Genomic DNA, 25420 nt, shown 5'->3' with positions numbered 1-25420 from the left:
TTTTGTACAGATGAATCATGCAGGGAAGTTCAACAAGAGAGAGTCTACCACTGAGCAACAACGTGGACTAGAGTATGCCTTCTTTCCATACATTCTTGAATGCACCTGAAGACCCTTTTGAAATTCTCCAAACTGCAAACTGGACAAGGTAGATGATGACTATAATTACGATGGTGATGATTACTAATTCATGGAAAATGTGCCCCTTGTGGTATAAATCTCACACATTGATGTAAAATGATAAGCTCTGTTTATTGGAAGTACATTCAACCCATCACTTTTTAAAATGTATTTTATTCCGTTCAAAAAGTAGCATTTGGATTAAGTACTTAATGCATTCTAATTAATAAGTATCACTGGCAAGGTTGGAGAAACGTCAATCAAATTAATATTCGAAAACAGAAAGTAGCTGAGTTATAAGTAGTTCCTTCATATTACACATGAATAGATTCAGTGAAGAAGACATGCAGCGTTATATTCAGTGTGCAAGAGTTGCAGTGCAATTCTCCCAATCTTGATGCTGCATAAGTAGTTTTACTCTGATTTGAAAGCATTTTAGTGAATGTAAAACAGTAAGTACAAAGGCACACAGAATGCAAGAAAAGTTGTTTCCAAGGTATAGAGTTTACGCACTAATTTTACACTTCATGTCCGCAATTAATTTCTTGTACTCCAAACCTTTTCAGAAAGTGAAAGTCTCAGGAGGTGATCCAGAAGTGCATCAGTCACTTTGTTTCTTAGTTTATTTTTTAGAACACCCATTGTGGAAATGAACACTCGCACACATGTGGAGCCAAAAATGTCCCCAGAAATGTCCTCCAGATAAGCACACAGATTAAGACTCAACAATATTTCCTGAGCTTTTTTAACCCTCTGGGTTAAAGCCTGCAACCTGGCGAAGTGCGTAAGATAACCATCTTCCAGCTGCTCTCGGAACAGGTCAAGTTTACTTTCAAAGTAATATATAACACTAATCATTGAGGACACAAGTTTCTGTCTATTTTGAAGTGCCAGATTGAGAGTGTGGAAATGTGAGACAATGTCACACAGAAAATGAAGCATAGTGAGCCTTTGCAAGTCATACAATTCTAGGAAGGACTGTCATCTACTGATTAAAGATTTTTCAATTTCTGAAAGCAAAGTTATCAACCTTGCTAGAACTCTACCTTTGCTCAACCACAGGTCTTCATATTCAGTTTCGGCATCCTTCAGCAAAAAAATTAAAAAGTCTGTGGAAGAGTGCTTTTGCGTGAATAAAATTAACATGTCTTTCAACTTGCTGCAGTACATCATTTAGTTGTCCTTCTTTTATTTTTATGCACAACATTTTTCCCAATCGATTATGCAATGATAGTCAATGAAAGGTGAAGATAGATTTTTTTTCTTAACACAAATACAAAAGCCCTTCCCCTGTCCAATCATGGACGGTGCCCCATCTGTAGTGATACTTACAAGTCTGTTAAATGTCAGGTGTTTAGATTCGAAGAAATTACACATGCTGGTCAATACATCCCCTCCTCTTGTGTGACCATGCAATAGCAAAAGGCAGAGAAAATGTTCCTTTGGAATGATTTTTTGTTCTAAATGCCTCATCCACACCATTAACTGAGCCACATCACCTACATCTGTTGACTCATCAACAGCAATGCTAAAGAAAGCGGACAACTTGACTGCATTGGTGACCTGTGCTAGAACATTGTCACCCATTGACTAAATTCTGCGTGTGCAATCTGACCGTTGTAATGCTCCTATTTCCTTTATAATGTTTGATTTATTAGAAGTGTTGGAAAATAAAATGTCTGCGGCCAAAAGAAAACATTTCTTAACCAGCTCTGCTGCTGCAAATGTATTTTTTTATGTTTTCCAAGCAAGTAGCATATTTGAAGGATGCCTCAGTTACAGCCTCAGATTCTTTCATCTGGCTTTTGGGATAGAAGGGCTTGCTTCAGTAATGACACTGTTTTAAGGAAATTGGGAAGTTTTCTGTAAAGTCAAAATGCAGGGTTTTATAGCGCCACTACAGGTTATATATTTTGAGGACATTAACCTTTTCTGTGCAAAGGAGACAAGTAGCTTTCTCTTTTGGGCATTCCACAAAAATATTTTCTTCTTCCCATGAAGCCTGGAACACACTGTATTCACTCTGTATGGATCTGGGTCTTTTGCAAACTTTTGTTACTGGGCTGTATGTCATTTATGTTGGGTTCCGTATGAACACTGCAGGAAAACAGGATTTGTGTTCACGGCCGATGGCACGACCCCGTCTCACGAGCGATGACAGGACGCCGTCTCATTACCAATGGCATGACTGATGGCACGACCCCATCTTAGTTACAGAGCTTTGCACACAACCAACAAGGTGAATTGTGATTGCTGCTATTTGGGGGGGACCATGTTTGAAAATAAAATTTGGTGTTAAATAATTGAAATGCCCACTTTGAATGTTCAATTCTTGCTTCATGTTTTGACATAGTTAGATGAAACCCTATTTAAAAATCGCTACTAGGCCTTTTCACCGCATGCTTTTAACACGTTTTCGTTTTAACTTAATTTACCTCTCTCTAGGAAACTCAAAGGGATGTTGCAGACTGAAAGAGTTAGGGCCCTGTACCTGCGATAACTTTTCAGTTCAGGATACAATGCACCTCATAATGTTTTGTGACTTTTATAGTGAGATTAGAAAGAGGTTTCTATTCCCAATACTAACAAGAAAGGGTTTTATTAAAGTAAAGCCAGCCTTATTGTACTTACAGTTATTAAATGATCCTAATGAGATTTTTTATATAGCCAGTTTTCTTGTGGCTGCTTTTAGACTGAGGAATAGTAGTGAGGAAAGCCCATAAATAATTAACGGGGTTTTAGATTATTTGCTTTTTAATCTTTTTTAAACCATTTTAATTACGGTCGAAATTTTTATGTTGTGTACATTGAATTTTTTGGATGCATTGTCACTTTTGCCCTAAAATGCACTGTATTTGACCAGTACTGTATTGCACCTTTTGCACGTAGACTGTTGTGGCCGGATTACATTATATTGTTGGCACTGTATTTTGTATTTTTGCACTTATATGTTTGTATGTTTGTGCTGTACGTTTATGGTTTTAATATAACCGAATAAAGTGGTTTGATGATGATGATGATGACATAGTTAGATGTATTTTTTGCATTTAAGCTCATACCTAGATATTATTGCTTCAAAAATGAAACATCTTGGTATCACCTTTCCCATGTACAGCCATTCCTACTTGAGAGCTTTAGTGGAATGAAGAAAGGTAGAACATGAGACTCCCCTTTTCTTAAGAAAATAAGTTCATATTTGTACAGTGCACCCACTACCTCAAATCCCTTTCCCTATTGTCCAGACAGGTGAAATAGTGGCTCAGCAAAATAGCCTGACACTTGCATTAGTGAACTGGAGTCAAGAGGCCCTGGCAGGTCACATATGACTGCCATTTATCGCATAATAATAAATGAACGCACCCCAACCTTCTCAAAAAGTATGATATATTTTAGGTAGGCTAAATAGACAACTTGTGCTGGCTCATGATTAACTCATCATTGCCTCCCCAATGAACAAGCCACAAATGCACACAAAAGCATAAAGTACACTTCTCTTTACCTTTATTTCTCCTTGTTACTTCCTCATTGCATGAGTGTTTCCTTCTGCAGCACACACATTGTGAAGAATGCGCCTCCAAGAATAGCTTTTATACAGGAAGGTATGCCTTCCTGAACAAAAGCTATGATGGGTTCAGTACAGACACCATTGCGTGGGGGCACAAGGGCGTCTGCATTGGCGCTTGGCAGCCATAAGTGTGCCAGCACTACATGAGAGCAGAACTGCGCCATATCTTAGTAGACATGGCATATTTCCGTTCTTTCCCTTTGACACAATTCAGCGACTTCCCTTTCTGCGATACGTCAAAGTGTAGTAAATCTACCCCAGTGTTTGGGCCATGAACTTCCTAGTTCTTGGCATCAACAAGCCTGTCAGAAAGGAATCACAGTTCACTCAGTTGCTTATTTTGGTGCAGCAAACATTAAGAACATGTTTCGCAAAGAAAATAGGTCACTACTTATCCTAAGTACAGGTGCCTCTTTTCTCAGAGATAAATACCAGCTAATTTGTATTCGATTCTGCGAAGGCCTGGACATGATACGTAAAAGCGAATTTGTATGAAATTGTCCATAATCACTTTTACCACTTTTACCATGGCTTTGCTACCACTGTCTATCAGGTATGGATAAGAAAAGCAGCTTTAGAACAGTTTTTTTAACATTTACTTAACAAGATAAATGTACTGGCCTGGGGAACTTTTCTCCCTTTCTGTACCTGCCAGGACAATAACATGCTAGTTATGTCAGGAAAACCCTGCCACATGGCAATCCTCAGCAGTAGAACTCTGGGAGATTTTCTGTGTATTGAAAGTGTTTTAGATATCACTGCAGTTTACAAAAAGAGCTCAATAGAGAAGTTCATTATTGAAATGAGTGATTGTGCTACAGGTGCAAAAATGTCACTCAAATTGTTAAAAAGGATGTGAAATTAAGAATAAATTTACAATTTGGATATGGGAATCACATAATACTATAAAATATTTCAGGGTAACAATGGTTTAGAGTCCCATGCTTTCTGTAAAAGTAAAATACCACGTTTGCAGTGGTACTTAATTTAAACATCTTTTATCAATAGGCTTTGTTTCTAACGGCAGTTCCGCATGTTGGGAAAGCCCCATAGCTGCAAAGTTCTCAGACTGCTTTTGTGTGATATCTTCATGGTTTCAGTGTTTGCAAGAGTGACATTCCATTGCCGAGTGTGTAACACTGCAACTGACACTTTGTTGTGATTTAACCCAAGCCACTAAGTCAATGTAAAGGCATAGATATCAGAAATGACCCTCTTTTGAGCAATGAGAAGCTGTTTGTGAAAAGTTAGTGCTGATCACAGCCACCCTCAGTGTGCACATGCTGCTCCATTTAGCTGAGCCTGGTATTCCTGCCAGGTCTATTTTTGCAGTGCGATCAGCACAGAGGACTGAAGATGCTTGGGACATTTCCTGAGTAACCATGTGAGGAGACGAGGACTGACCTGTACCCAGAGGCAGTTATATGTTACTGAATGTTAACACAATAAGAGTAACCACCGTAGCAAGGCTAAAACTGAGAACACCGTAGCAAACCAGAGCCCAATCACCCTCTAACTTGATCAGTGGCCAGGAATGCCATGAGCACTTCTGGAAGCTCTATACAACCTCTGGGGACACGTCCACAGTGGAGGCGGCTGACCTCTACAGTACTCCCGTGCTTTTTTCACCTTGGGAGAAATGAGGCTGCAATTGACAGAATAGTGCAGTCCAAAGCTGCAGGCCCTGATGGAATCCCGGGGGTCCTATTTCTAGCTGATACTCCAAACTGGGCCATTTACATATTAATCTTGTCTAATGCAATAGTTAGCGGTGCCCCAGTCCCTGAGTCTTGGTTGGGCACAGAGGTGGTCCTAATCTATAAGAAAGGAGCTAGAGATGAACTCTCAAACTACAGGCCCATTAGCCTGATTGACACCCTACTGAAGGTCTTCTGCAGAGTTGTACTGCAGAGGATCTAATTGGGGACGGATGGTAATACAATCTTATCCCAGTGCCAAGGTGGCGTTAGGGTAAAAATAGGGACTTGTGTTCAGGCATTTCAGCTTCTGCTCCTCTAATGAAAAGTGGTAACAATCGGCAAAGGCAGTATTTACTTACCTTTCATTGACTTAAAGCCTGCCTTAGATGTAGTCCTCAGGGGTAAACTGTGATTGGCGCTAAAATATATGGGCATTCCCCCACCTATCCTTAATCTGGTAGTTTAGTTACACGAAGGGAACTATGCACAAATCAGATGGGGGCGCAGGGGCAACTGACCGATCACATCCCAGTAAGTAAGGGAGTTTGACAAGGTTGTGTCCTGGCTCCCACCCTATCCTATTCTCTCTCTACATTAATGGAGTGTTGATCTTTCTGCAAGAAGAACCAGCAGGTGCACCAACCTTAGGGGGGTGATAAGGTCCCGACCTTCTTGTTCGCAGATAACACCCTGCTGGTGTCGAAGAACCCAACGGGGTTGCAGCGGTTACTTAGCTGATTCCACTCCTTCTGCACCACTAGGCGAGTTGGTTATTAACACATCTAAAACCACATTTATGGCCTTCAACCCTCACAAGTTGTACAAAAGCAGCCCCTTGCTAGGTGGTGTTCGACTTTCAAACAAAATGTCATGGAAGCCCCACCTAATTAAGAAGTTGCTGGGCCATAAGCGAGTAATGGGCTTACTAGGAAAGGAGCATTGCACTTCACATAGGAGACCGGTAGCCCCAGCCCTTCAGGCCTATGACACAAAGTCTGTTAGTACAGCTCTGTATGGTACAGAGCTGTGGGGATTTGAAAAGATCCATGATCTCTGTAGATACGAGCATACATTTTTAAGGGATCTAGTGATGCTGCCCCAAAATATTCCGCTCACTCCCCTTAATGCTCGATGTGGGTAGACGTTCCATTGGTGATATAGCAAGCCTTTGCCGCTGCTTTTTGGACTCACATCAGGCGGACCCCTGAGCTCCTACCTTTTATACAGAAGCTCTGACGGAGGTTATCTGGCTAGATGCAGGTAATAAGGTAGGCTGGATTACCAATGCCAGAAAGCTGATGTCTGCACTAGGGCGTCGAGCCTAGTGGGCCATGCAGGATCCACTGAGGAAATACGTGCTCAAACTACCTTATTGGGAATGGGTGGACTACCAACAATCCAGTAAACCCAATGTAGTATCCTTGCCCCATCCCCTTTCACTATGGAATGTTCTAGCCATGATACTCTGATGATGCTCTGTGGAATGTTAGCAGTCTGTGGGCTTAGGCTGGCAGTTGACTTGGGGCTGAGCATCTTGCAGGATGTTCCTGTTGGGGTCCTATTGGTTTATACCATCATATCTACTTATCTTACAATAAACCATCTAACTAAATCAACTGTCTATGGACCTAATTGCTACAATATTGATGGCGACGAGGTGACCTTCCCACGCAATGGGCAAAGCAGCGAAGCGAATTTCAAAAGTAAATTACCCACAAGTTGTCTTCAAAAGAAATAAGTCAAGAAATTCTTCCTTCACTAAAGAGAAAATGACTAGCGCCAACAAGAAGATCAACTCTATTGGAACAAGAGCCAAAAGATACATTACAAGACAAGAGATACACCAAGAAAGATACCACCTTCAGAGTAAGGAGCCACTAAAGAAACATCAGCGCAGTAAGAAAAAAGGACCCCATCAGTGTCCATCACATCGGACAGCCTCTGCCAAAACGTGCTGTGAGTGGTTTCCTTGTACATATGGTCATCATTTCCATCTGAAGTAAGCATGACGTTATTTTCTTTCCCTTGTTTTGGCTCTTTAAAGTTCAGTGCGACCTGCCTGTGACATTTTAAAATATTGTGCCGGTTAAAGCATATAGTACACTGCTACAAACAATTTTTTTTTTTCATTTTTCTTGGTCGTCTACGAGCGCAAGCTTAACTTTGTCATGTCGAAGTTCATCTTTCCATTTAATTGCCTTAAAAGACATTAATCTCCAGCTTTCACCAAGCGGAAGCGATGTTTACATCTCGAGTTAGTTCATGCCACTGTTTACATCTTGAATCTGTCAGAAGCTCTGTTTTTATCTCTTAACGACCAACTTTGAATTGGCAGAGAAACGAAAAATAAATGTGTAAACCTTTTCAGTCAAGAAACATTTTTGGCGCATTAATGGTGTGTGAAACTGTGCCTTGATCTGACTAGAGAAAAAGTATTTGTTTTGACTCTCGAGAAAAAGGAAATGTTTATTGGCACTCAAGAAAAAGAAATGTTTATTTTACACCGTAAACGTGTGCCTTGAACTTGATCTGCCTCCAGAAGAAGAACTGGATTTTGACACTCGAGGAAATAGAGATGTTTATTCTACACTGTCAACGTTTTTTTTCATTCGTAACACCATTTTAATCTGCGCCATGCACACGAGACATTAACTGTCATTTTAAATCTTGTTATTGTGCGCGAGCTACACGCAAAGCTTACCTGGGCTCCTGTGCACTTTGAGACGCCATGACAATCCTTCTTCTTCACGTTTTGGAGCAGCGCTGTGCGGGGAGCCACTCGGTGCAACGTGAGATACGTGACACCATTTTGTGTGCTGCATTCACTGTCCATTATCACCATGGCAACTACCCTTCAAGGAGAGGCACGTCATTTCTGACATAATCCTTCAACAAGGGATGTTAAAGACTTTATCAAGGGAAGTGAAAGACATGAGGCTGTCTGGCAGTGTGTTTTTTTTTAAAAAGAAGAAGACTTTCAGTTTAATTCGGAGAAATTGCAGCTTCTACCTACTTGAAATCGACGTTTTGTTTTTGAGACCTCGGGTGAGAGATCGCTCACCGGAGCATAAACTTACTCCTTTATATTTTGCTGGCCATCTTATAATTGAGAAGTATTATGTTGTGGTATTTTGTGAAATTGTTTTGAGCTTATATGCATTTTGGGGCTATATGCAGTTCTCTTTGTAATGACATGTATTTTGGGATTATATGCAGTTTTTTTGTGATTACACTCACGTTGTGTAGGAGTGGGTTGTAGTCCCATTTCCTTTTTGTGTTGGCACGCACTTTGTGTAGGAGTGGGTTGTGGTCCCATTTTTCCTTAGGAGTGGGTTTTGGATTTTCTATCCTTTTTAGGCAGTCCCATATCCTATTTTGAGTGGTGTTCAGAGGTGTTTTAGGTCCCATTACCCTGGCTCACTCTAGTTTTATATAAGAGGGGGTTTTAGTCCCACCTTCGTGTTTTTGTTAGGGGGTGTTAGTCCCACCTAAGTAACGTTACACTAGGGTTTGAGTCCCATTAGTGTCCCTTCTGACAGGGGTATGTTACACTAGGGTTTGAGTCCCATTAGTGTCCCTTCTGACAGGGGTATGTTACACTAGGGTTTGAGTCCCATTAGTGTCCCTTCTGACAGGGGTATGTTACACTAGGGTTTGAGTCCCATTGGTGTCCCTTCTGACAGGGGTATGTTACACTAGGGTTTGAGTCCCATTAGTGTCCCTTTACACAGGGGTGGCGTTTTTCTTGGCTACGTCAGTCTTCTCATGAGAGAAGCACTTCGGTGTGGGTTTCTAGTCCCATTACCCGAGTCTTTGGTTTGATTATTTCCTGTTTAACATGTCTGGTCCCATGTTTTGTTTTTAGTGCAAGATATGGGTCTTATTCCCTTTATCTTATTCACTGTTTCAATTCTATTAGACGGTTTACTTTTGAAATCTCATTCTTTTGGTTTATTTCTATTACACGTGGGTTGTAGTCCTATTGTGTCCTTTATACAAAGTTTGGCATTTTTTTGCTTTGTCTGAAGTACTTTCTTGAGGTTTAGTGAGCTCTTCTCAGTTTTTTTTAATGAGATGTTGGTTGTTTCATTTGAGCTCAGGAATTTACATACTTTAAGTTTGTTCACTATTAGAGGAGGAGGAGGATGGTGAGGTTTATTCTATCTGTTCACTTTCCTTCTTTCCTCTTTATCAGCTTCTGTATTTCTGTTTTCCCTCACGCGATGTTATGTTATTTCATCCCTGGGTTACAGATTTCTTCGCACTTGTATTATATCTCTGTTCTTCCTTTTTCCCTTTAACTTTTCTGTGTTCGGTTGTAAAGGGAGAGGATAATGTAGTATCCTTGCCCCATCCCCTTTCACTATGGAATGTTCTAGCCATGATACTCTGATGATGCTCTGTGGAATGTTAGCAGTCTGTGGGCTTAGGCTGGCAGTTGACTTGGGGCTGAGCATCTTGCAGGATGTTCCTGTTGGGGTCCTATTGGTTTATACCATCATATCTACTTATCTTACAATAAACCATCTAACTAAATCAACTGTCTATGGACCTAATTGCTACACCCAACCTGGGGAAATTTACTGCAGAATTCCTTCTCCAGAAACAGAATAGACACCTGGAATCCTACCTAGACATAATTCAGGTTCCTTGGAACAGGATGTTGTACGCATCCATTTTAGGTTTGGAACACTTCTTGTCTGCGAGGGAACAGCTAATTGGCACTCCTGCAACTCAACATCTAAGGATTGCCCATGCTGCAAGGTCCCGGTGGAAAGTGTTGCCCATGTTATGTTTGTTTGTCCGGCATACGCCAAACTGAGGATGAAATGGCTAACACCGATTTGCCGGCAACTGGGCACACAGAACCTTTGGGTTGCCTTGCGCATTTTAAGATCGGACCCTGGACCACTTTTTGCTTGCGGAGTGGCCAAGTTCTTAAGCCAAGCACGGCTTATAAAACAGAAGGCCCAGGTAGGAACGGCTTAGTATCCCCAGGATTAGGACTACACATAGCCACATAAGGGCTCACCGGGTGGCATTTTACATTTTTAGCTATACGTTATGCACATGTACTTTAGCGTTTATAGCTTCTTTGCAATGTTGCCCCAAGGAGGGTTGGAGCAATCAATAATAAGACCCCTTGAGTATTGGGAACTGGGTCCACCTGCATAGGCCCCAAACGGGAAAACATTGTGATTCCTCCTCTTCACATGTATATTGTTTTAATGTATGTTTTATCATTTTATCGTTGTTTTAAAGCTGCTTTTTATCGTTGACTTGTCGAATTTCATATTGCCCCTCTGTTGCAGCCGTACATAAGACGAATTGCTCGTACATATTTAACTGTAACTAGCTATTGCATAAATTGTTTACTTTTTTTTATTCCTTTGTTATTCTAACTGTTGTTTTTATAGCTTTTATGACACAAGTTGTCCGAATAAAGCTTATACATACATAGCAAACTAGTCACATCTAGCCCTAGGCCCGGCTGACGCTCTGACGTGTAGCAGGCTGCTAACTAAAAACCTACAAACACACGTTGAGCTGCTGCAATGCGCTGTGTTTCATAATGTGCGATATAGCATTGTAGTGCAATTATGTGTACACCAGTACTAAAATGTTCTTGTCTAACCGAAAAGGCATGGTTCTTAGAGGGCATGGAGTTGCAGATTTACAGATGCCGCAGCCTGCAGAGCACGCAATTTTAAGGCGCTGTCTGGAAGGCCCTGATTATTAAGTATATAATTCAGCTCTCTAGCACACCTCTATACGGAGGTACAAGGGACACTGTAAATATGTGACTGATGTATTTTAGTGCAGTGATGCGGACATCAGCACTAATATCCATTAGTCGGACCCCCAAAGCATGATACTTAGCAGGACTGCCCTTACAACAAGCACAACTGCCTGTCATTAGAAAATGACCGAATAAATAAATAAAACAATGGTGCTTGGTTTATTAATTTACTTACTGAAAATGAAGTAGCAAAATACAACTTAATTAAATCACAATCATTACAACACAGTTCTCCTTCCTATCAACAGCACACATGTTTTAATTAGCCTGATGATACTTTATGTGGATTTTTAAAACATACAAAATCAATATTCACCCTATTTATGCCCATCATTGGTTGTGTAAATCGGGAGAAACCTACCAAGGAACACCACTATGCTCCAGCACAGCATGGTAGGACTGAATGCAGTTGTATGTTGAAGGCAAGCTGAACTTCCGGTAGAAAAAAACCTAACCAAAATAAAAAGCAGATGTTGGGTGGCTACAAAAACTAAAGATTGAAAACAGGGCAAGAAAATACATTTAATCCTTCATTAAACAGTAAAAATATACTATCTCTTATGGAGCTTATGGAGCTCCATGGAGCTTCAACACTTCACCAAACCCTCCCTCCACTCTCCTCCCTCTTCCCTGGTACGTCCAATCTCCTGGCAAGCGGACTTACTTTTGAAAGGTAAACTTCTATTGCAGATCCTAGAGTACATGCCCTTCTACAGCCAGCTTGGCCCAGCGAGGCAACGCTATCAGTGGGCTAGGCGCAGCTGGCAATGATGCAGCCAAGTTTATGGCAGGTAAAAGTGCGGTGGAATAAAAAGTAAGCAAACTGCGTGCCTTTTTTCAAAAGCCTAGCCCTCTGTTGCACCGCAAGCAAGTGACGTCACAGAAGCAGATGAGGGTAGGGGGTGTAGGTGAGCATGCACGACACTGATTGTCCGCTCATGCCCCTTTCATGCTTTTCCCGGCGAATGCACCCCGAGGAATCACATCAGGCAGAAATGGTGCCGAATCCGTGACAGCTGTAGTGTTCCACTGGTTCCACACGGAAAGGCCTGGCGGGCCCCAAGTGGCCCGGGGGCCGGATTTTGAGTACCGCAGTTCTAAAGGGTAGATGTCTCTGATGCTGCATCCATATATAGAAAGCTGTTCCATATTTTTAGCCTTAGTAAGTGATGGAGCAGCCTTCAACGTATCAAAGTTTGAGTTGCAGGCACGTAGTAATGAGCGGAGTCAGAGGGTATGTACCTAACAAATGAGTGCTTATTGAATATTTGCTGAAGCAAGATTTTTCCTGTTCATAGAAGAATTGTGCATAAGACGAACAGCCTTGAATATCTCCTTATGCTTCACACAATGTTGACAGACACCCTGTCTTATGCTGTTACAGGATCTATAACTGCTATTCTTGAACACTTTTGAACCCTGTTTGTAGTGAGCGCACTGCAGATTAGTCCCACAACATCCACAGTGCATGTCCCAGTCAACAATGAGGTAGAACTGAGAGGTTCGACAAAACCATTGACCGACAGGCAGAGTGAAAAAAAAGACTATCCCTGTCAAATAATAAGGGCAGAATAGGTAATAGTTAAGGTAATACTTTATTGTTCAGTTGTTTAAAACATACAACATTATCACAATAAGATCAGAAGTTAAATAATCAACCAATAAATATCAACATAAAAATACTGTTATCATTAAATTGTTATACCAATTTGTTGATTCACTTAAACACTCAACCCAAGAAAGGAAAGATATTAACTTAAGACATGAATCACGTGATAGCATTCCCAATCCTAAAACCACCAAGTATAAAGTATAGTTATGCTATATTTACACAATTTAGAGTATTTAAAATAAAAGTGCTTTGTGCATTAAAGCCTTTTTCTAGGAATGAACCATGTAAGTCATATATGAACAAACACAGATACAGATTCACAATAAAATGAAACACCAATAAATAGTATTAGCATAAGTACCTAATTAGTGCACAATACTCAGGAAAAAGTCTAGGTGCATTTCCTAAATGTCATACTTCCTACTAAAACTATTCTTTTGACTACCAAACTACAGAATATAAAACATTCTAACTTTACATGAACAATCATACTTGGCGTGTTCAAATTTAACAGAATGAATGATAACATCCAAGCATATTGCCATTATAATTCAACTTTTGCTAGTTTTAACTCTGTAGTACACATACACCTAAGGACTTTGCCACAGAACATCACATCATCCCCTTGGAGACAGGCTATAACTGCTTGCTGACATGTACGTATGGTGTTTCTAATAAAGAACAGTCTCAACAGCCCTCTCCGTTCAACCTTAAGTGCTGGGAAAGTACAGACAATGTGACAAATGTCTTCCTTGGGATAGTTACAAAGCCAACATGAAGACTGTATGGTCAGTCTCCTCCAAACAGGGGAACTAAAATGAGTTTGCAAGTCACCAAATTGTAGACGCAGCAGTAAGTATGTTTGAAATTTGAGGGGGCCGTATAAACCTATTACCATCCATGAAAGAGATCTTTTAGACAGCACAGCTTTGTCCAATAGGGATGAGATCTTTTTCCCATATGAAAATATGACTTTGTTAAAGGCAGGCTCTGAGAGGGATAAGGCCCAGAGCTCCTCAGCCTTGTAGGTGGTTACGGTCAGGTTAATATAATTGTAAGCCGTGGTGTTTCTTGGGCCACTTATGGATTCCCACACAATAGAGCTTGAGGTAGGTCTTCGGTCATTTCTTAGCTTGTAGCAGAATTTCAAGTAAGCACACAAACTTCTTATGGTGTGTCTCCTAAGGTGGAACTCTGAACAAATTTGGGCAGGAGAGGCCTAGCAAGGAAGATTGAACAGGCGTTGATATGTCCCTGCAATTGCATTATCAATTGTTTTTCTGCTCTTCCTCTCAAAGCTTCAACTCCGCACATAAGAGAGGGAGCAGGTGTAGCAGCCATTACTTGCAGGAGTGTCTGGAGGGAAGGCCTTTTAAAGAGTTCCTTAATGAATAGAAATTAGCAGGTAGTGCAATATTTTTTTTTGTTTGTATTGCACTGCGCTGATTCGTAAATGCACCTCTGGAGTAAAACAACATCCCTAAATACTTGTACTCCGACACGGTTTCCAAGTCTGACCCATCTATGTAGAATGTGGGTGGTAAGGATCTTCTCCTTGTCCCTTACATTGTTATTGTTTTATTAAGATTAGCTCTTAACCTATGTTTCGCAGCGTACGGAGAAGCTGTATTGATTAAGCAATGGAGACCAACTTTTCTATAACTAATCAGGATGACATTGTCAGTGTACAACATATGTGAAGCGTTAAAGCCAGCCACTGTGAGTGAGTGAGAGTTGACTCTATTTAAGACAGATATCCTCTCCGCAAGATACAAGTTAAATAAAAGCTGAGCCAATACCAACACTTGCTTTAGGCCGTTTATTGATGGGATGTTTTTTTATTTTTTTTAAATCGTCGTACCTTTTCCCAGCCTTACCCTTGCCAGGTATATGTGTAAACAATTAAGTAGCTCGTAAGAGGAGAGGAGGAATTCCCAAGCTTAGCAGCTTGGACCACTAGGTGTTTCGCTGCACTACATCAAAGACTTATACGAAAGTCCACATACCATAGATGTAGATTTAAAGAGCGGCACCTTGCATGTTCGAATAATAAGTCCAGAATCTGGGTGTTGGTGGTTGTGCCAATTCCCCTAATAAACCCTATCTGATTCCACGGCACCAATGAACTTGTGTCGGTCCATTCTGCCAATATGGCAAGAAGACAATTTGCTAGGAATTTTGCCTCTACATCCATGAAAGCAATCAATCTGTAATTGGAAGGTAGTGTAGAGTAGGTGAAGATGAAGAAAACTCTTTGCCTGGCTCATAAATGTTGTCTAACTCCCATTTAAAAGTCCCTTCCTAGTGCCTAACAAACATCCCAAATTTATCTCTGCAACTGTTTACTACGTCATTTCTTGAATTTAGTAAATATGTTTGTAACATTTTTGAATGTCCACATCCATTGTTGTTGGCAGATACAGCCTGATTGTTGTTGTAATTCTCTTTTTCTACTTCTCATAAATGTGTGTGGCAGTATTTAATAAAACCGTGTGAGCTTGATGTAGCTCTGTGATTACCTTTACTTAAAATGGATGCAAGGCTTTTTTGTTGTTGACACTATGGCTACAGAGGGGAAAATTATCTCTTATAAAAAAAAATTTGAAAGGCATAGACTAGATGCTAAGATAATGGGTATCAGGAATTTCCTTTTCAGGAATTACCAATACCAATTTAAGGTTCAACCCAGATCTTACATCTGTTGTTATAGAGAGAACAGAGAGACGTTCTGAAATAGTGCCTGTGGTTCCACATAAAGGAAGTTCCACATTTCAAAATAGCCCCTTCTGGGCAGCTTATGGCAAAGGTACTTAAAAGTAGGCTTCTCCTGAAGGGCACTTTTTAACACCAGTTTGGCTCCCATGAAGTGCTTCTGTGGCTCATATCTAATAGAGCGGGTATCCTTAAATCTCAATGTCTTAGTGTAGTAATCAAATAGGTCGATCACACCACAGCCCTCCATTGGACGGACCACAGCTGCGTTCACTTCAGCTACAAAAAGACTACGACCCACAACCCCCCACAACCTATTCCTCGAAGAAACTGGAACAAAATCACCATCGACCAACTCTTCACATCGCTTACCCAAAACCCTCCTACCATATCATCGGACCCAAACCAAGCTACCACCAAACTCACACAATGGATCACCCACAGCGCTGACGAATTAGCACACTTGAAAAAACACCAGATCAAACAAGGTAACAAAAAGGCCCCCTGGTTCAACGATGACCTTAAGAAATCCAAGAAGTTATGTTGTACCCTCGAGAAAACCTGGAGAAAAAATCCCAACCACTGACAACCTGACCACCTTCAAGGACGCCACCCGCAAACACCACCAACTGATCCGATCCACCAAGAAATCAGCATTCAAGGATCGACTCAACAACAACGCCCACAACAGCAAGGAACTATTCAACATCGTCAAAGAATTTACCAACCCCACCGCCGGCACCAACAACATCACTCCCTCCCTAGACCTCTGCGACTCTTTATCCTCTTTCTTCCACAACAAAATCGCTGACATACATAACAGCTTTGAAAACCAGTCCGAAGAACAGTCCACTCCACCCACCTCCGAACCAAAACAGCACTCTCACAACCTTTGCGCCTGGAACCCAATCACTACTGAAGACACCATCCGCCTGATGAACTCCATCCACTCAGGCTCACCAACCGACCCATGTCCCCACCACATCTTCAACAAAGCAGACTCCATCATCACACCCCATCTCCGCAATGTCATCAACTGTTCCTTCAACTCCGCTACCTTCCCGGAAATGTGGAAACATGCCGAACTCAGCGCCCTTCTGAAGAAACCCTCAGCAGACACCTCTGAACTTAAGAACTGCCGCACCATCTCACTCCTCCCATTCCCTGCCAAAGTCATCGAGAAAGCCGTCAACAGTCAGCTCGCCGCCTTCCTTGAATCCAACAATTCCCTCAACCCCTCACAGTCTGGCTTCCGAGCCAAACACAGCACCGAAACCGCCCTCATCGCTGCTACAGACGACATCCGAATGCTACTGGACAACGGAGAAACAGTTGCCCTCATCCTACTTGACCTCTCCGCCGCCTTCGACACAGTCTGTCATAGCACCCTCATACAACGCCTCAGCAACGTCGGAATACAAGGAAAAGCTTTGGACTGGATCATCTCGTTCCTCGCAAGAAGAACCCAGAGAGTCCGCCTCCCCCATTCAAATCAGAGGCCACCGAAGTCATTTGCGGCGTACCACAAGGATCATCACTCAGTCCCACCCTCTTCAACGTTTACATGAGTCCCCTAGCATCCATCGCGCGACAACACAACCTCAACATCATCTCCTACGCAGACGACACCCAGCTGATCCTCTCCCTCACCAAAGACCCAAACACCGCCAAAACCAATCTACACGAAGGAATGAAAGAAGTAGCCGAATGGATGAAGAACAGCCGTTTAAAACTCAACTCGGACAAAACGGAAGTCCTCATCTTAGGATCATCCCCCTCCGCCTGGGACGACTCATGGTGGCCACCGGCCCTGGGTACAGCACCCATACCTACAGATCACTCACGTAACCTGGGCTTCATCCTAGACTCCTCCCTCTCGATGACCAGACAAGTCAACGCCGTCTCACCTTCATGCTTCATGCTCAAAAAAATCTTCCGCTGGATCCCCACCGAAACAAGAAAGACAGTCACCCACGCACCGGTCACTAGCCGACTGGATTATGGAAATACCCTTTACGCCGGAACCACAGCCAAACTACAAAAAAAACTCCAACGCATCCAAAACGCCTCAGCCAGACTCATACTGGACATCCCCAGTCAAGCTCACATCTCCTGTCACCTGAAAGATCTCCACTGGCTCCCCGTCAACAAGAGAATAACGTTCCGTCTCCTCACCCACGCTCACAAGGCCCTCTACGACCTAGGACCCGAATGCCTCAACACACGACTGTCCTTCTACACACCCACCCGCCAACTACGATCATCCAACCAAACCCTCGCCGCAATTCCGCGCATCCATAGATCCACCATGGGAGGAAGATCCTTCTCCTACTTAGCGGCCAAGACCTGGAATTCTCTCCCCACTCACCTCCGCCTTACACAGAACCACCTCTCCTTCAGAAAGCAGCTAAAAACCTGGCTATTCGATAAGTAATGCACCCACCCCCCTCAAGCGCCTTGAGACCCTCTGGGTGAGTAGTGCGCTATACAAATTCCTGAACTTGAACTTGAACTTCTGTTGGTCATATGAGCCTTTAATGTCAACGTGAAGCATAAGAAAGGAGCTGGCATTAGCAATACATGTCAATTACAGTGAAATCCAATGTAGCTCCACAAGGGCGACCAAGAGGATGGTGTTCAAACCATGAGGGTTATTATCAAATTTAGTGAATGTATTAATTCAATCAATAATCAGCAAATTAGTTCATTTATTTTCAAATGGTCATGGAAACTGAATTTGTATATTATCTAGCAAAAAGTGAAAAATGTATTGACATACAGCAGACGGAATATTAGGCAGACAGGTTCCATAAAGGAACTTTGTTATTCTAAATAAGTATCTAAAGGGGAACAGGGCATTTCTAAGATGAAGGTGTTTGCATCAAATGAACCAAGTTTAAGGTTCAGCGGATAGGCATGAAGCTCAACACCCAGGGCAGGGAAAGTCAGCAAAGTTGAGAAGAGATCTTCTCTAAGTGAAATCAGGTCAGGGGCTGCTTAACTATGCTACAAAACATAATTAATAATTAAAAAAAGTTATAGAAGCCTCTCCACATCAGTTCTGATCAAACAGTCCAATCAGTCGCTATATTGTTCTTATGGCGCAAGTAGACTCCCTAGTTTCCCAGCACTGGGCAATGAAACACACATCTGCCCAACCTTTATGTATCACTGGTCAGGTCTGCCAAGTACCGGAGGATCTCTCCCAAGATCACAGACTGTGTGTCTTAAACTAAATTCCAATTAATTCCTAATCATCTACCAGTTTCAGTACAATATCAAAAAGTCTATTCTAGCTAATGATAAGCCTCATAAGGCACATGCAGAAGGAGAAAAACATGAGACTGATAGAACATTTTATAGACGTAAAATTCATGCAATTCTGGCCTGGTTACACATTAGGCCAACATAAAATATGGCTTCCAAGCAAGTACAGTTAGGGTGACTAAATCCATTGATTATCTTTCAATATTATATGTGTGACTTTCCTCTAAGGTAAATACAACCACCTGGTACATTTGATTAATAATAACTGCACACAGATTATTATGGTTTAACACCCATTGAGTATAATTTGCATATAAATGTGTGAAGTACTTAATTAGGCGGCTCCCTAACTGTGCAAAACTTTGAGTATCCTGTTTGATGAGTGCCACTGCCTGTATCTTCCAAGATATATAAACTTATGACAGTTGGGCTAGGCCAGTGGTTTTTAAACTTTTGAGTTCTGTGAACACCTAATGTTTCATTAAATGAATCCTGGGACCCTACTCAAACATTATTGGAATCTGGGGACCCCCACTGAGCCATTACTGGAAGCTGAAGACCCCAGCCTAAGCATTCTCGATGATTTGAACAGCAAAACAATACATATAAATACAAAAACAAACATTCATCAAACAAATGACTTCATAATTCACAAATATAAAAAAATATCTTAATTTTAATAAGAAGTTTGGAGCTTTTCTAAATTCAACTGAGGCCACTCATTGTGGATTCTATATTCTGTTTGATGATTTCACTGCTCCAACGAATCCGCCTAACAATAGCAGATAAATGTTTAGCCTCCAATTTCAGACTCCTTCATATTTGCAAAATGTTTTACAAACTTAAATGACTTCTTTATTTGCATACACTTTATTAATTTGTTAAAAATATTTCATCTTCTAAGTAGTTGCAGACCCCCTGAGTAGGCTTTGTGGACCCTCAGGGGTTTCCCAACCACAAGTTAAGAATCAGTGGTCTAGGCAGTAGTTCCGTATGATACTATAACTCTGAGAACCTGAGGCTAATAGCATATAAATCACTATATAAAAATGTAACTACATTTATAAATATTAGAATAAATAAATAATGGTAGCAGGTGCCTCACTTAACATGACTATATTTCATATTACCATTATTATTTATGGTATGAGTATGAAAACAATCTGATAAAGAAGGGTCCTAGGGCATATTTCTAGACCTAGCATGGACACAGCCCCCAACAGTCAATGTAGTAAACACAGAGTGTCCACGGGTCCAACACAAATCAACTTTCATAAGACATGAACCAACAAAATCAACAGGATCAGAACGTGAGAACAAGTGCCCCAAAGAGATACACATAATGAGTAAGGATACCCATCAGTCACCATCCGATACCGCCCTAGTCATCATCCAGGCTTCCTTACACCTCACTTATTGTGAATCATGCAATTGTGACATGCACATACTTACCACAAGAAGGAGGTTACATGTCTTTGGTCATGTTTATGCCTTCTTTTAGTTTTTAATAGAGCGGTGCTTCATCCCCCTGAGCCGCAGCCAGGTGAGGGGAGGCCATACCCTCCTGGGAACTAGGTAAGCAGGGTTAGCCATATATCTTTTTATGGTTGGTTGTTAATCATGGGATAACACGTGCAGAATGGTGATTGCGCCTTATTAGGATGTCGACACATAAAGACACCAATGCGTTCTGCTTTTGTTTTCTTCTTCTTTTTTATGACATGAAACCAACATCATTTTACAACAGTGGTTGAGAAATCCACATACAGGAGTAGTGACCAGATACCTAGGATTTCAGCTGAAATGGTTCATTGATTTTATCAATTTCTGTTTGTTTTCACTTATTGCAGTAGCAATCATTTATTAAGGTCCTGACGAAGGAAGAGGACAATGGTGTCCTATTTTTCTGCTGAAACATGTTGACCACACAAACTTTATTGGCAGATATTTGTTGAAACTGCTATTTTTTGCACTGTTTTTAGCCTTGGATAAACTGAGCAATAATAATAAACTCTTGTTTCTCTCAGTTACCCAATTTTAATTCACAGAATGTTTCACACACTTTTACGCACTGCAATTTTTTCATCTCTCACCCATCATTTGATACCTTCACTGAACATGTACCCGTGGTTCATAATTAGATGGTGAACATATACATCTAGTCCTCATTTACATCTTTCTATGATTCACGATAAGAGGGGTGTAAGGAAGCCCAGATGATGACTAAGGCGGTATCGAATGGTGACTGATGGGTATCCTTACTCTTGAGGTGTATTTCTTTGGGGCACTTTTTCTCACGTTCTGATCCTGTTGATTTTGTTGGTTCATGTCTTATGAAAGTTGATTTGTGTTAGACCCGTGGACACTCTGTGTTTACTACATTATTCAGAATATTCACACCGATGAATTTTTGATTGATTGTTTCTGTTGTTATTCATAATATTATTTGTATTGTTATTTTGGTATATTATCATTATTTTTATTGTTATTATGTTTATTGGTATTTTTGTTATTACTAGTAATGTTACCAATTGTATCACTATTATTAAAGTATTGCTATTATTTTTGTAATTTTTCTAAGAGCCACTTCACAACAGTGAAGTAACATAGGAGTTTGTGTCCTGTCCTGAATTAGTTGTATGAGTTTATATAATACTGTTGATTTTACAAATACAGAACTTGGAACTTAATACAGGAAACCTTATAATAATAACTATAGTAGTAATTGCTGTTGGTGGGGTTATTATCATATGAACCTTGAATATCTTACAGTCTGCTTGGTATTGAAGATGTTTTCAGTGACTAAAAGCAATTACTCTGAAGAACATAAAATATTATTTGCATCTTTGTTTTAATATTTGATCAGAATGTCAGAAACAGACATCAGAGTCAATGAGATAAAGAACTATTTTTTGTTGGGAGACTGTCAAAGTGTTTCATCGTACCCATCTTACAGCTTGTGGTTACTTCACTTTATATTTACATGGCACTAGAGAGGATATACAGCAATGAACAGCCATGCATTTATGCCTTCCTGAAACATTGTGTTTAATTGGCGACACACATAGACTTGGAGAATTTCACAACACTGGGGCTGCTGCTGACATAGCCCAGCTGATGTGCCCTTGCAGGTAAAAGATAGATGGTGAATAGGCCTGTTTTTTTCTCCTAATATTGAGACAGGTGACAGTAATACCTGAGGTACATTGTTCACACACAAGGAGACTGATATAATCCTTTTATCCTGTTGACATCACTGCTTTGGGTCGCCTGGCACACTAGTGATTCTTCTAGCCAATGGACAGTGGTATTGTTCAGTGTAAGTTTGTGGACCTGCTTTTAAATGGAATTATTTTTCCCCTAAGGCAGCAACTGAATTCAGTTGGATGCTATATCACCTAATACTGTTTCCTTATTTACTCAAGGAAAAGATACATCTGTGTAATTTCACTTTGCACTTCGTGTAAGGAGGGAATACCAAGGTTAGATACAGAGATTCATGTTTCCAATTTCATCATGCCTCATATGAAATATAAAAGTAATGATTTAATTGGACATTTGTCATTACAGGAGAGAAGCCCTACATCTGTGAAATATGTGGCAAGAGCTTCACCAGTCGGCCCAATATGAAGCGACACCGACGAACACATACAGGGGAGAAGCCGTACCCATGCGATGTTTGTGGACAGAGATTCCGCTTCTCAAACATGCTGAAGGCCCACAAGGAAAAGTGCTTCCGGGTCAGCAACCCAATGATCTCCGACCTCATTCCACCCGCCCACCCCATGATTCTGCCTAGTCCTCAAGAGCGTGCCACTCCGCCTAATCAATGCAACCCTTGCCTCCCAACCCATTTGGCAGGGCTTCCCCACCAGCCGCCCTCCGCGCACCTTCATTCTCTCACCCATAGCCTCCATCCAGCCCCTCACCTACCGTCGCCACCTCCTTTATTTCCAACTAGCAGAATCCATTCTACTAACGATGACTGAAAATGGACAGAAGTCAATCAACCTTTCAGAAGTGCCCAGCGAACATTGCATTTGCTTTGCGTGTTTTATTTATTTTCTTTCTGAATGCAATTATTTTTCATGATGTCGTCACTTTTATCAAACTTTTTGCCTTGTACACGGAGATACGCTTCAACCGTATGTCTACGATGAGAGTTTTTGCTTTTTGTTAAAACAATAGCAACTTTCCACAAAATCTTTTACGAAAGATTATTGACTTTTCTTCAGTTTTATGTAGTCTTCGAGTGCAGTGTGAGGCCACTCTAACACCCGAAATATGTCAAAAGAATCCATTTTTTCTTGTCCGAAAATCTCGTAGAGAACCGATTTCAAACTCGCTCTGGAGCAACATTTAAAAAAAGCATAGAATGACGAAAACGAAACCTCCCATTTAAAAAAATAATAATCAAAAACGAAGGACTTGTACAAGGTTTTGCCTTGCACATGAATATACGCATCAGCCGTATGTATACGATTAAAGATTTTTCCTTTTTGTTAAAACTTTCAAACAATAGCAATTTTCCTCAAAAATCCTTTACAAAAGATTATTGACTTTTCTTCAGTTTTATGTTGTCTTCGAGTGCAGTGTGAGGCAACCTTAACACCATAGATATGTCGAAAGAATGGATTGTGTCGTGTCCAAACACCTCGAGGAACCCAATTTCTCTCTCTGGAGCAACATTTAAAAAAACATAAAATGACAAAAAATGTAGCCTCCCATTAAAAAAACCGCAAAAACAAAGGACGTTGCTGAACAATAATTGTGGCAAAAAATTCCACATTTTAATGTGATCCAAACTCATTGCAAAAAGAAAAAAATGTAGTTTATCAAATATTTCTTTCTTAAATATTACCTGATCATGGGTGGGTTCATAAATCTAGGGTGACCGTGATTTTGTTATGTGTGAGCAGAATGAATGAGCTATTCAAAGAAAGGATGTGGACAAATGGCTGCCTTGGCTTGGTAGTAATTATTCCCTTTTTCACAATGTGCTAATGAATATATTTTTTGCCATTTACTTTCTCTTAAAGGCTATGGCCTCAAAGATTACTTACTTTTCCAAAAGGCTCAAGTTCTTTGGACGCCACAGCCTGCTTATTATTATTTTTAGTTCCTTTAAGACATTTGAATTTTTAAAAATATTTTAGTGCAACATTTTTTTGGTACATTTATGATTTTAGCTACCTGTATAATCCCATTTGCAATCACAAAATTCCAAATCTGAGTTCACAGAATTGGTATTGACAAAAATGTACCTTCCCAAATGGGATTTGTTACTACAGAAAATCTGCGAGTATGATAACATTTCTGCATTTGTAAAATCAAGTTGTGGGCAGATTTATTGGGTATTACTGATAGGCCTAACATGTAAAATACATGGACACACAGAAATTTGAAGTACATACCCCTAGCAGGTAGTGTCTCCTCTTGTAAATGCAACCTAGCGTGTCCATTGAGGGAATGGGTGCTGAACACACTCAAATTTAATTGGGAAATGGCATTATTCCTGCAGAAAGATTAAAAAAATTGAATTGCAAAAATGCACGTTGGTGTCCACTTTCCGTTAGAAGAGTTTTCCTCAGAAAGTTCAAGAAGAACATTACCCAGGCAATATAAACTCAGCTTCCTGATATTTGTGACTGTAATGCTTGCTAGAAACTAGCTTGCTTCACATTATATGCTCACAGAAAGCACCTCTAAGCCTCAATATGGATGCTGCATACATTTTAATCATATACAAAATCAGTACATATATAAGGGTATATTTAGGCTCTGCACTGGCTGCATTCCTGATCACGAGTTATCCATTAGTTTTATACTTTATAACATTCATATTAGAAAAGCAAATTTAGAAGCACCGAGCACATATTATAGAACATTCAAGGAAGTTTTCTTAATTCATGATTTATTTCTTCATTCAAACAAGATCCAAACTTTTTGTGTGTAAGACCTCTGATACGTTTCGCCTTTATATATGGCCTGCTTTTTCAAAGCTTAAACTTGATGTCCTTAATGGTCTGTAATATTTACTTGTTGCTGCTTGACTTTCTTTATTGTTTGGGTGTAATTACATCCTCTTTAACCAGAAGAACTCCCTACTTGGATGCCATGACCATTCCTTGTAATAGACTTTGTGATGCGTCTGATGCAGATGCCGGGCAAGGGTTAAAGAAACAATTTTGAGGCACATACAGCAAGCAAAGGAGATTTGGTCAATTACGTAGTAAGTAAGTAACTGAGCTTATAAAGCACCTGGTTACACTAACCAGTGTGTCCCTGCGCTATACCGCTGAGGAACCCATCCTGGCCTGTTCCTGTGAGGCGCCCACTCCTGGGCACCCCAAGGTAAAGCCAGGCATCCTTAGCGATTAGGGCCGGTGTGAAGATTAAGCAAGCTATTGCCCAGAGTTGCAGAGTGGGACCCATGATTAGAGTAGGCACCGTGGCGAGAATTATCGGGTCCGCGGACATTGAACCCAAGACCCTGCCGCAACGGGAATTGAACCCTGGTCCCGGGTCATATCTCTGCATCAGGGTCTGCCGCTCTAACCAGTGAGCCACACTTCTCCACATAATTGGTTGACATGAGTATTTGATTGTTACGGAACATTTGCTAAGTATTGTATTCACAACGA

General features: G+C 40.8%; 1 protein-coding gene across 2 annotated transcripts in view; it reads left to right on the top strand.

The window, feature by feature from the left end:
• ZBTB47 (zinc finger and BTB domain containing 47) overlaps positions 1–24311 on the top strand; it is a 298370-nt gene extending 274059 nt beyond the window's left edge. For both annotated transcript variants that reach the window (XM_086941092.1, XM_086941093.1), the window contains exon 6: positions 22347–24311. In XM_086941092.1, coding sequence (XP_086797218.1) covers positions 22347–22765 — 419 coding nt within the window. In that variant the 3' untranslated portion in view covers positions 22766–24311. The remainder of the gene's footprint in view (positions 1–22346) is intronic.
• Positions 24312–25420: the final 1109 nt, after the last annotated feature.

Source organism: Lissotriton vulgaris, chromosome 10 (assembly GCF_964263255.1).
Source record: "Lissotriton vulgaris chromosome 10, aLisVul1.2, whole genome shotgun sequence".
NCBI lineage: Eukaryota > Metazoa > Chordata > Amphibia > Caudata > Salamandridae > Lissotriton > Lissotriton vulgaris.
Note: the sequence above shows the minus strand (reverse complement) of the source record. Positions and strands in the feature narration are given on the sequence as shown.